The following is a 13,472-nucleotide window of genomic DNA, read 5'->3' on the forward strand; positions in this document are numbered from 1 at the left end:
GTGGAGTACCGAATAATAGATTAATACAGGATCAATTAAAAAAATGGATATGAAGAATCAACTGACTGAGAAAACGCTAATGTTACTGCTGCTGAATAAGTTACGTTTTCGCTAGAAACAGACATGAACCAGGGGATGAGCGAGTGACGTCAGGACTTCGGCGCTCTATTCAATTGTTGCCTGCAACTACATGCGTCTACATGCGTCTACGCGCAACTGTTTGGTTGCAAGGAGTTGCATGGCGACCCATTGGTGTGGTTTGGGCCTTACATGGAACCAAAGCTTGCTGTATGTCATTAGAATGCCTTATTCTAAGACTACTACCGTGGAGATTTTGGACGTAAATTCCTTTACGCCCAAAATATGGGTGTAAACCATAGTTATAAAGGATAGAGTGAGGACCAGGTGGTCAAACGCAGAAGTGCAAACGAGCACTTTTAAGCCCCAGCTGCAAGGGGTTTCCTCGTGCTAAATGCACAGGCCCAACTGCAGTTCCAGCTTCGACCACTACGTCTCGGCGGCTTCAACGTTGGCCAGCCCTTTCTGGGGGCTTGGTGTAAACAGCGTAGTGAATGGGGCCCATGGTGTTTACCTGGGTTTGCGTCCCCTCTGTCTCGGTGCATTTGGAGCTGTGGTCTGGCTGTGGTTCTGGGTCCTCTGGCCCGCCGCCTGGCTGTGGTTCTGGGTCCTCTGGCCGGCCGCCTGGCTGTGGTTCTGGGTCCTCTGGCCGGCCGCCTGGCTGTGGTTCTGGGTCCTCTGGCCGGCCGCCTGGCTGTGGTTCTGGGTCCTCTGGCCGGCCGCCTGGCTGTGGTTCTGGGTCCTCTGGCCGGCTGCCTGGCTGTGGTTCTGGGTCCTGGCCGGTGCAGCTGGGTTGTGGTTGGCCCGGTTCTGCGCTGCAGGTCTGCTGGGCGCGGCGTTGAGGCGTGCGGGGGGCGGGGGGGTTGCAGAGGCCGCTAGGGACGGAGCACAAGCAGGGTCACTTATTTAAAAAAAGAAATACTACAAGCAGGGTCCCACTTATTTAAATAAACTAGACTTGTACGTGCCCGTCGGCCACCGGCCTACTTGAGAGCGATGCAACTTGGGAACCTAATAATACCCGGTGTCAACTTGTCATAGCACCCGTTTAAACTGTCTGTCAGTGTCCCACATGGAGATCTCTGTATCTGCCAGTCTGCCTGTGCCTGAAGAGTGCAAACTGACTGTGAAAAGTGGTCTGGTTAAGTAATCAATTTGCAGGTGTGGGGTTGCCATGGCAATCAATTGGCTGAGGCAGAGGCTGTAAATTTGCACAGGTGAGGGGACACACCCCTTCCCATTAGGGTGGAAGGATAAAGACTACAAGCAGGGTCACACTTATTTAGGGTGCGTTCGGAAATGCGCACCGGGAATGTGGTCGGTTTGTTGAGTGTGGTGGGCGGTGACGTGACAGAGTGCGTTCAGTGTGCCTTATTTACGAACGACCACAGGTAGGGTCGCTCAGTGCGGGCACCCGGCACAGCCGGTTGGCAGTGCACTGGATTTTCGAACGACAACGCACCGAGTGCACTGAATAAACTAACGACAAGAGAGCACACCAGTGCGTTCAGGGCGCATTTCCGAACGCACCCTTAAATAAAGACTACAAGCAGGGTCACGCTTATTTAAATAAATACTACAAGCAGGGTCACGCTTATTTAAATAAATACTACAAGCAGGGTCACACTTATTTAAATAAATACTTCACATCTGAGGAGCATGAACACCTGTTCATCAGTGTCTAACCGACTAATAGTATAATAATAATAATAATAATGATAATAATAATAATAATAATAATAATAATAATAATAATAATAATAATAATAATAATAAATAAAAGTACCTTGGCCGACAGGCCGAGGGGGCAGGACTTTGACTTTGGGTTTCCTGCCTCGTTTAGCGGGAGTTTTCACCGCGCCGACCGCCAGGGGTGTGACCAGGGGAGTGGCCAGTGGCATGGCCTTCCTCCCCTCCTTCCTCTCCCTGTGCTCCTTAGGACTCTTCCTCGCCTCCTTAGGACTCTTCCTCGCCTCCTTGTCTCCTCGGTCCTCATTGTCCTCCCTGCGTTTCTTTGGTTTGTTGCTCTCTCTCTCCTCTGATCCTGTGAGTGATATATATTTTATTATTATACATTTATATATGGTATATTTATATACTATATAGTTAGGGTCCGAGCACTGCACCAGTGTGAAGCCCTATTGAAATCCAGAAATGAAAGCGTTTTTGAGGAGGCGCTAAACATTCTCAAAATGTTGCACAACTTCACAAGTGGCAAACAATTACCTATATAAAAAAGGGCCGTGGCCTAGTGTCTCAATAGCAACCCATACAAAAGTTTGTGCTTGAAACTGCATTATACATTGCAAATTGATACTGTGACGGGCCTATGTCAGGGTTTATGCGTGTGCTTTACTAATATGTCTTTCAGTGTGATGGGACCATAGACTGTAAAAAATATATGGACAAAGCGTTCTCCGGGTCTGATATGGACTTAGATGAAGCCATCTTTCTAGATCCGTTTGGGCCCAGCTGGCCATTGGCTGGCCCAGACAACGAGGCGGGACTTCCCCCCCTTCTTCTTCATTGGTTTTTATTTTGACTCGAGCGGGGGGTGGATCCCGATCATAGACTGTAACGGTAGCCACGCCCCTCAGAACATACTCGACTTTATGGTAATTTCTTTAATAAATGGGACCATAATTTTCCAAAAATAATATTATGACATGAGAAATGAGACTTTAAACTAGTGACTGGAAGCAGAAAGTATTCATGACCATGTTTATTAAGGTAATACAGTCTAGGTGAAGTTGGGCCCAAATACATGGACCTCTATGGAGCTATGGGTTTTTTTTTTTGGCCCAATGACAGCGCCACAACAGGCCATTATATGAACTTTCAGGATGTCAGGATGTCCTACTGGCTTCACACAAATCCAGCCTCACTGTCCCCCCTGGATGGGACCTGGTTGGAGATTGGAGGCAGCTGGCCAGTGCCTCCAATCACTATAAAAGAGCCACCTTGCCAGTGCTTCTTTCTCTTCCACCTGGGCCACACTCGAGCAGGGCCACACAGGGGGCATATTGTTTGTTTGATTCAGTTCTCAGTTTGTGCTGGCAGTTTTGTTTCCCTGCCAAGTTTTAGTTGGAAACCTTTGCATTCTCTACTTTAAATGCTTTATTCTATTTAATAACCCTTACATTTTTGCATTTATCCTATGCTTGTTTCCCTTCTTTGTTATGGTCTGAGTGCCGGACCTTAACAATACACACCTGTGTCATGTCCCGACTTACACAAAAGTCTCTTGGAGCCATGACCTAAACCCAACAGGAAGTCAGACATTTTAAATGTATAGTGGCGTATTAGCGTATTTTCAAAAGGGTGGGACAAATGTGTTCCTCGTGAGGAGACGCATAATTATGTACATCGACGTTATATTACTGACGCTCAAACAGTCCATGAGATATGCCTGTTCAAAGTGAGCGGGGCTTACCTCTGTCGCGCTTGTCTTTTTTCTTGCGTTTCTTCTTCACCCTGGCTCCTGGCCCTCCATTGGCTCCCGACCCTCCATTGGCCGCGCCCCCTCCATCGTCGTCCTCGCTCGGGGAGCCGGAAGGGGAGGGCCCGGTGACCGTGGCGACCGCGCAGTGATTGGCCGTTGACGCGGTGATGAGGCGCAGCCGCAGGTCCTTGTTGGGCCCAGTGGCGAGCAGCTGACCCCGCGCGATGCTGGGTAATGGAGACGCACGGCGATGTGAAGAGAGGGGCGTGGCTTGGTCCGTAGAGGAGGAAGCAGTGACACTTAACATCTGAGAGAGAGAGAGAGAGAGAGACAGACATTAACGGCTGCTTTGTGATATTCTCACAGAATATCTTTGTAAGCTACAGTTACTATACTCTACTTCCACCCTAGCGTCTGTCCATTATAGCAGTTGTGATTGGTCAGTGCACTTCTTCTGCTGGATGAAATTCAGATTTACATGGTGCCATGAAAGGCTTGCCGGCTTGGTAGCCTCCATTGCCCTTCTGGAGGAAGTTCTGTGGCATGCGGAGGACCCAGGAAGGAGAGAGAGAGAGAGAGAGAACACGTGTCCTCAGGTACAGGGTCAGTTGTGTGCAGAGAAATAAAAAAGGTAGACGCCTCCTTCGACTTTGGGGCATGTGTCTCTGGAGAGGAGGCAACATGGAGGCAACATGGAGGCAAAGATTCCCCGAGATTAACAGAAGGGGACGTTCCGTTCGGTAGGCCAATCAGACAGGCAATGTAAACGTTTGTTTTCTCATGCCAATAAAGCTCCTTCCGGATTGAATTGATAAGTCCCGGAGAAGACGTGCTGTGATTGGCCAGTAGTCACTTGAGTGGCAGCGACGCAGCGTGCCTTCCGCACTTCTGCTTGACTCCCCTCTTATGCTGGAGACACATGGCTCCAACGAACTGCAGCGGCCAATGAGGCATCGATTCTTTAATATCTATGGTTGTGTGAATTCAGCCTTCCCGTTTACATTTAATCTGCAGTCTGGAATAAAGCCTACTACTGTTATACTGTAGTTTACATGTGAATCCACAGTCTGGAATAAAGCCTCCTATAAATAAATACTATAATCTATATTTATTTGTCTGTTACAGACAGACAGACAGACGTGGTAACTAAAGGGTTACCATGGAGATGGTGTGTTTACGCCGTCCTCTCTGCAGTTTAGCTACAGAGAGCCTGTTTCTATGGCAACGGCCCTGATAAATCCCTGCCAACCAATCAATGCGTGTGTGTGTGTGTGTGTGTGTGTGTGTGTGTGTGTGTGTGTGTGTGTGTGTGTGTGTGTGGGGTGAGCCGTCACACTGAGGAGATGTTGCTGCTGATGTTTACACAATGGTACACGCACACGCGCACACTATGGCTCCGCGCGTGCTTTAATGCCTGCACCGAAGCGAAACTCGAAGCGTTAATATTGTAACCGAGATGCCTGAAGTCCGAAATTAGAACAGAACATCTGCGTTATGAGCAATCTGCGCGGAAGCAGCGTAGATTCAGAGAAAATAGGGTTTTTTGTTCGGGCCGTAAACAAGGAAGTAATGGCTGCGCTTGTAAGCGAAATGGGCTTTAATATCGTTTTATATCCCCACATGTCCTTAGCACCCCGCGGTTTTATTTGATAAGACGTATGTGGACGTCCTGTGCATCAGAAGCGTAAATGACCCAAGGCACTGTATTTTGTCTTTGTAATTATTTGTATGTAACTTGTGTCATACTTTTATTTTGAAGGGGTTTTTGGTTTTGAGTTCAGTGTGAGGCTGTGAGCCTGGTAACTTTCCACTGGGGGTTTCCATGATTGGTTATTGCACTCACCTGGCTGCTCAGAGTCAGAAGGAAAGGTTTGAAGCAGCAGCAGCATCAGTTTTATATCTTAGCACCCAGCTAGAACAGGAACAAGGTAATGTGTTTGATGCGTTTTATGATACTATGCAGTTACTTTGGATATGTTAATCTCTATTAACAGAGAGAAGAAACATTGTGATTATATGTAATTGTGTTTGTGTGTTTTTTAAAGGCCCATTCTGTATGTTATTGTTTATTTGACCTGGTTTGTAATGTTTGTATGTTGTAAGAGCTCATTTTATCTTGTTTTATCTGTCCTATAGTTCTTACGGTGTCTGTCCAGAGTTTCACACAAAGGAATCAACTTTATGTTCAAAACGAGGTCTAAGGCTGAGCATAAATAAAACCTTCTGAAAACATCAGTACCATTCTCTGGCTTGGGTTCGCTACAAGAAGTGTTAATACATTTGTTTGTGGGGGCACGGCATAGAGTATAAAGAAGGATAGAGACTGAACTGGAACGATAGCCTCCCCTGCTATTCATTTCAGTGGAAGTTGCTCAGTGCAGGGGCGTATGCACACCTGGTCCCAGGTATTGTGTTTTATCAACTGGCTGTTTGAGCAGCGGAGCGGAGACTGGCAAGACACTGTGGCCACATTCGGGAAATACCACACCGCGAGGCGGGCCGTGTGTGTGTGTGTAGGCCAAATATATTTGTTTGTCTCTAAATGTTCTGATGAATTGAAAATGGTGGAACCATGTTGTAAACAAGTGTAATGCTTTATCAGTGTGTCGTCCACAGTAACAGTCTTTGTATTGAGTTGTGCTTTTTTATTATTAACCATTAATACAAATGTAATCAATCAATCAATCAACCAACCAAGTTGTAACGTAGTCTACAGCTTAGTCTAGTCTAGCTTATGAAGTGAATAGTAGGCTATTATTTAATGCACTGCAATGACAATGATCTGAAAAATGAATGAAAATCTAGGTGTGCCCATCGCGGAGCGTACACAAATGTTGGTAGCCAAGACCACTGACATTTTACTAAGGCAGATCTCGCTCATTTCTTAAGCAATGTTTAAGATTTAAAATGATGGTGAATCCTTGGTGAATCCTTGGGAACTCTACCTCCATGCAGTCATGGATGTATTGTCTCCCAAACTAACGATATTATCACATTACGCACACTTGCACAGTCAGGCATGGACAGCCCTGCATGAGAGAGAGAGGGAGAGAGACATCCACCATTGATATCATAGTAGGCTATATAAAGGCCTTTATATGTATTATATGTGATAGCCCATGCACCTAAAACAACCTACAACAGCAAACTTACTAACTTCACTTTCTGGGATATATAAACCCCTCCAAATGGTCTGCCCCGGGGGTCTCCTTCCAGCGAGAACCTCCCTAGGGAGATGCCGAGAGAGGCATCCTAACCAGATGCCCAAACCACCTAAGCTGGCTCCTTTCCAGGCAAAGAAGCAGCGACTACACTCCGAGCCTCTCCCATGTGACTGCACTTCTCGCCCTATCTCTATAAGGGAGAGGCCAGCCACCCTTCTGAGAAAACTCATTCCGGCCGCTTGTATCCGCAACCTTATTCTTTCGGTCGACATGACCTACACACACACTTCATGACCATACTGTAGGTGAGAGAATAGGAAACAAAGACAGCTCGGTAGACTCTAGCTTAGCCTTCTGGCTCAGCTCTCTTTTCGTCACAACAGTGCATTCTTTTAATTTAGTAGAAGTGAGTGTCAATTCTGTTTTCTGTTTGTATGAGAGGATAGTCTATTAAAAGAAGACAATATTTATTGCAGGGGCTCGCAACTCACTCTGTAATGCTCCAGGCAACTTTTATTCACGACACAGCAGGCAGCAATACAGAATTCATTCCATATGTTGATCTGACCTCATCAAACCCCTAGATCTCCATATATGGAGCTGACCCGTTCTGACATCACAATAATGACTCAACCAGCTCAACAGAATGATTGATCAGTCAGTCTGCTAATCGGACATCAAACCCTGCATAGCCATACATGGAGAAGACTGGATTATCACCTAGATCTGCATTATATCCAGGAGCCGGCCAGCAACTGTACATCTGACCTCACAGACCCCAGATTAATAGTTTAACTCCTGCTTCTTCCGGTATTCTCGCCCACAGGGCGTCTTACTAGTATGGTTATTATGGCTGATCATGTGACATGAGCGTGACAATGTGATTCATCCTCCTCTGATTTTTAAGTGGAGCAACCACTTCATTAAGGAGCTTTGTGTGTCTCTGGCTGCCTGGCTGTCTGTGTCCGAGCACGGAAATAGCATGTGGTTGGTTTTCAAAACCAAGTGTCACTGTTGTGCAGCCTAACACACACATACATATTAACTGTATATATGATGATTTCAGGTGTATCAGTACAGTACAGTACAGTACAAGTACAGTACAGTACAGTACAGTACAGTACAGTACAGTACAGTACAGTACAGTACAGTACAGTACAGGGATCCCCACACGGTAACTCTGTCATTTATCGACTGTTTCGGACACAGGGCAGCTCGCCGGAAGGGGGCCGGCACCCTGGGCGCGTTCCTGCGGGTCTGGAAGTTCCGGGGACCCGCCGGAGACCCCCACACGGAGTTGCACCTCTTACTTCACACGGGTGTGATTTTCTTTTTAGCGGAACGGCGTTCTGCCAATAAAGTATTCAATCAATCAATTCTGATACGTATCGTGTCGCTGTTAAAATGTATCGTCGCACCCCTACTTGTTATAGTCTGTAGAAAATACCATGATGGAAAGATACAGATGATACAATGATTTAATAAAACATCATGTTACACTTGACCGTGAGTCTTGAACTCCAACCTTGGCCACCATGCAGTCTCATGAACTAGAACCTTTGGCTTCTTCAGACATTGTAGGTAGCGCCATTGTGTGTGTGTGTGTGTGTGTGTGTGTGTGTGTGTGTGTGTGTGTGTGTGTGTGTGTGTGTGTGTGTGTGTGTGTGTGTGTGTGTGTGTGTGTGTGTGTGCGCGCGTGCGCATGTGTCTGTGTGTGTGTGTGTGTGCAGACTGTACAGACCTGCTGCTTGTCCTTCTTGTGAATTTTCATCTTCTATCTGTCACTGCATCTGTTAGAGGAGAGGTTACATAGTGTTTAATACAACTAGAGAGAGGAGAGGAGAGGAGAGGAGAGGAGAGGAGAGGAGAGGAGAGGAGAGGAGAGGAGAGGAGAGGAGAGGAGAGGAGAGGAGAGGAGCGGGTAAAACATAAGTAAACCAAGTAAACCGGGCGGCGGTGGCACATGGGTAGAGTGGCCGGATGGAGAGTGGCCGGATGGTAACCGCAAGGTTGCCAGTTCGAACCCGGGCTCTCCCAGAGTTAGTGTCGAAGTGTCCTTGAGCAAGACACTGAACCCCTAATTGCTCCTGATGTGCTGGTTGGTGCCTTGCATGGTTTCCGTCGCCATCGGTGTATGAATGTGTGTGTGAATGGGTGAATGTAATGCACAACCTATGTAAAGCGCCTTGGATAAAGGCGCTATATAAATGCACCATTTACCATTTAAACCAATAATATCTAAACAGAAACTATAAACTACTATAGGATGTCTGGTCAATAATGACATCTGTCTACATAACATGCTATCTAAATTACATTTTAACCTTTGCATACTGAGGAAAAAAAGCAGACAACCCGCAGCATTCAGGTTAGAACAAAATCACAACGCTGAGGAAGGCCAACCAGGCCGAAACGCGTACGTTGTTCGCTCTCGTCGGGGGTGAATAAAATCGTGAAAAAAGGACATGTAACGAGTGCTGGCATTTTCTTCATTTCAACCTTTGCATGCCCCTGCAAGCAGCGTTACTTTTTTCCAGCAGATTTTGATTTAGTCTTTTGAATAAAACACCATTTAGTCTTAGTCCTATTTAGTCTTCTGAAATTGTCTAAATGTCAAATACGTCTTTTAGTCTTAGTCTTAAGCCCTAACTGCACTAAAAGGGTCAAGGCGGTTTTAGCGTTGTCCCTGCGGTGTGATATGTCTTGTTGCACGTTGACCCACGTCGCTAGTGATTCAAGGAGTTGCATGGTGACCCTTTGGTGTGGTTATAGGGCTTTAGTCAACAACATTAACAGGGTTGGAGGAGATATGGGGCAGCCATTACCTTTGGTCGCTTTGTAGATCCTGCGTGGGGCAGGACTTATAGCTGTGAAGAAGAGAAGCTCAGTCTTGTCTGGGTTCAGCTTGAGGTGGTGAGAAGACATCCACTGTGAGATGTCAGCCAGGCATGCGGTGATGAGCTCTTCCACCTGAGTAGCAGACGGATTGAAGCAGTTTGAGCACTGAGAGGCTGTCTGTACTAGTTCCCCCATGATGTTGCGTTTACAGAAAAATGTACAACCTGTGGCAAACGAAAGCTCTCCTTTTGTGTGGAAATAATAATAAACGACGTGCATTTTTTTGTTGTCAAAGACATTGATTATTCCCGTCTTGGTTCCATCTACTCTGTCTGTCTACTTGATGTACAGCCATCAAGTTTCATATGCACGGCAGTTCATGGACTCAAGATTTATTTAACTGTAAATGCACAAACCAATGTTCATATTTCTGTTGCACTGTATTAGGGTTGTGTGGTGTTACGGGTTAATAGTTTTATGAAATCGTGGCGGTCTGGTCTCGTCGGCCAAACCGTGTCACATGACATGTGCGTTACATTGGCTCCGGTTGGCCCATGATTATTGTTTACGGAAACAGTAGAGAGAATGGCAGCGTCAAATAACAGCTGGAGACTTGAGTCTAAAACTAAGTAATGTGACACCCCCCACAATGGGAAGACTTTGGGTAATTGGGTTTCTACTAAAGGTTGGGTGTTATGCCAAAATATTCACCAGGCAGCCACTGTCAGCCGCAAACGAATCGGCGATCGCACTAGAAAATGAAAAATGAAATGTGAGAAGTTATACCTATAGCCGTACAACAAAAAAATAGCAGATCTACAAGCTTACCACTCATCACACCCCTGATCCTACGGCGTATACATTCGCCTGCTGTAACACGCATGTAATGCGAGGTTGACTTTGTGACTGTCCCCGAGGCTAGTCGTGAAATGAACAGACGAGATGACAAGTCTTTCTGCCGCCATGCTCTTTTCTCCCAGTCAATAAAGTTATTCATTGTTTAAGCATCCGTTCATTTAAGGTATGTTCTTGACTCGTTTCTGACACCATGTAACTGATGTAAGATGCCCATGTCATGCGTGAAATGGGGGTGTGTGCGGATATTCATGGTTACATGGTTAAACGGGGCTGTGCCCCCCGTTTTGTAAATATAATGTGGTTATTCCATTTAATATATTTTTTAATTGAGAATATTTTTATTACACATTTTTCAGGCATATTACGGTCATGTCTTAATAAAATGTTATTAACCAGTACAATAAGCAAATTAAGTATTTATACCGGAGCAGCACGGACATTTAGAGCCTTTTATTACCGTAGGTGCTAAGTATACAGAATGACTAACGTTTCGACCTTCAGCGGTCTTCATCAGAGTCATAGAGTGGCAGTATTTGAGCATGTCTTTTGGGCTATCAATGAGCCAATGACAAGAGGCCATGTTACATGTATTAACCAGTTACTACCAGCAGTCTAAACAGTCCAAGAGTGTGGCTATGGAAACAGTAAAAAGAATAAAGTAAAACAGTGATTCAACCATATGAAAGCCATCTAAATTAAAAACATTATTTATGAACAACAGTGCACATACATTAATTAAGTATTTATACCATTGTTGTACTGTAGAAACATGCCCAAATAATCAACTACACTTTAGAAACAAGCCCAAATAATCAACTACACTTTAGAAACAAGCCCAAATAATCAACTACACTTTAGAAACAAGCCCAAATAATCAACTACACTTCAGAAACAAGCTCAAATAAATAACTACACGTTAGAATTAGAAACAAGCCCAAATAAACAACTACACTTTAGAAACAAGCCCAAATAATCAACTACACTTAACAAGTCCACATTTTCAACTACACTTTAGAAACAAGCCCACATTTTCAACTACACTTTATAAACACTCCCAAATTATCAACTACACTTCAGAAACAAGCCCAAATAATCAACTACACTTTAGAAACAAGCCCAAATAATCAACTACACTTTATAAACGAGCCCAAATAAGCAACTACACTTCAGAAACAAGCCAGAATAAACAAAGGAAACTTTCCCTTGCTAGTGCTACTAAAGTATCTGTCTTGTTTGAAAGGTCTTACCCATACCATATTGATGACACTGATTTGTAGCTTAGTTTGCCCTTTATTAAACAATTAACCTCACCTCTTGAAAAGGAGGGAGCTCCAAATATGATTCAATATCAGCTTTAAGCTTCAATATCAGAAGTGTTGTTGAATGAAGAGAGGGTGGAATCGACTGTAACTAAACAGGAAGTTTAAGTAAGAAAACACTCGTGACGTGTGAACTGTGATTTCATCACAATGATGACGTCTGATCTGATGATGTCAACATGATGTCCAATAATATGAGCACCGGACGGACACACACACACACACACACACACACACACACACACACACACACACACACACACACAGGTAAATGGTAAACGTAATGGAAGGAATGACAGCCAGCGGCCATACCATGTTTTCAACTTTTCATATACCCAGTTGCTTTGAAAGCGCTAACCTGCTAACCCGGTCAGTTTCACTTTTAAGCAATGTGTTCCGTGCAGCTGCTCTTGTTGACAAAACAAAAGTCCCAGCTGAATCCGGTGGTAGGGCTGGCACTAAATGAGTTGAAAATAAAATATGAGGTCCCTGGACCTCACTTCTCAGGGTTCCTTGAAGGGGTTCCAAATGGACAGGTCTGTATCTTCGAGTGTACAAATGGAACCAAACGGACCCTTACAGGTATGTAACTCTGAGAGTATACAAATGGAACCAAATGGTCTCGCATTTACCTGTCTGTCTGTCTGTCTGTCTGACTGACACCCTTTGCATAAACAAGTCATGCCTCAACTTTTATGCCAAATACCTATATACAGATAGCTATGAATATGAATATGGGTTCACACATGTGACTTTATATAAGTGTTGTAGTAACAGTGAAAACAACACCTTATAGGTAAACAGTGCTCTTATTTCACATTCCACAGACCAGAAGACAGAGCACTCTGGCCATTCAGGTGTGTAGACAGATATCTGATGTTGTATGTATATGCCCTGGGTGCAGCCATAGCTGAGGTGTGACTGTGTAGACAGATATCTACTGTTGTATAAAGCATTTGGGCAGGTGAAGTTTGCTTTCAGGTTGCCCAAATGAGCAAGTGCTCGTTTGAGAGCGGATGCAACCGTCTATAAACACCAGATATATGTCGCTCTGTCTTCTGGTCTGCGGAATGTAAAATAAGAGCAGTGTTTACCTAGAATTGGCTGTTTGCTACACTTAACACATTGTCTGCTGCTGATGTATATATATATATATATATATATATATATACACACACATACACACACATGTATATACAGTATATATAAGTTTTAGAATAGGCAAAACGAAAATGCATCGCTTGGATGCACCTGGGACGTATCCTCCTCAGTGATGTATCCCAAGGTCATCTGGGTTTCGGGTCTTGCGAACATCATACCCCTCACTCGGGTGACCCAGCCAGGGGTGATCAAGTCCCGACTTACATCCCAGTAGCTACCCTCGATCAGACCCAATAGGGAAAGACCAGGGCAACACAATTCCGTTGGATCTACTCCGGAACTATACTCTGCCAGGACTGGGAGGTAGAACTCTGGCATGTGGAGGGACTAGGCTCTGTGGGTTGACTCCTGTCCGGGCCCCTCCTACGTCTCACCAGGTCCACTCCTGCTCTCACCAGGAGTACCGCCAGTGCGTTGCATCAGACTCCCCAGCACCAGACACTTCATTCAGGAGTGGTGGTATCTTGAGCCGCAATGGTTCTACAAGCTCCACCTGGGCAACGGTGGTACTGCAGGCTCCGCTTGCGGCTCGAATGACCCTCCTAAAAGGCCTCACGGAGGATGCAGGCTGGGGCGCCACCCCATACTGCTCCCGGGGTGCCGTCTACATTC

The 13,472-nt window shown here is 45.3% G+C and overlaps 1 protein-coding gene across 1 annotated transcript in view; it reads right to left on the reverse strand.

The window, feature by feature from the left end:
- Window positions 1-13,472, reverse strand: part of chd6 (chromodomain helicase DNA binding protein 6) — a 54,213-nt gene that overhangs the window by 37,885 nt on the left and 2,856 nt on the right. The window contains exons 2-6 of the mRNA XM_080783135.1: window positions 9,510-9,654; window positions 8,426-8,474; window positions 3,512-3,827; window positions 1,865-2,122; window positions 593-953 (exon numbers count right to left, since the gene is read on the reverse strand). Coding sequence (XP_080639261.1) covers window positions 593-953; window positions 1,865-2,122; window positions 3,512-3,827; window positions 8,426-8,455 — 965 coding nt within the window. The 5' untranslated portion in view covers window positions 8,456-8,474; window positions 9,510-9,654. The remainder of the gene's footprint in view (window positions 1-592; window positions 954-1,864; window positions 2,123-3,511; window positions 3,828-8,425; window positions 8,475-9,509; window positions 9,655-13,472) is intronic.

The sequence above is a fragment of the Protomyctophum bolini genome (genome assembly GCF_963924005.1).
Source record: "Protomyctophum bolini genome assembly, chromosome: 2".
NCBI classification, from domain to species: domain Eukaryota; kingdom Metazoa; phylum Chordata; class Actinopteri; order Myctophiformes; family Myctophidae; genus Protomyctophum; species Protomyctophum bolini.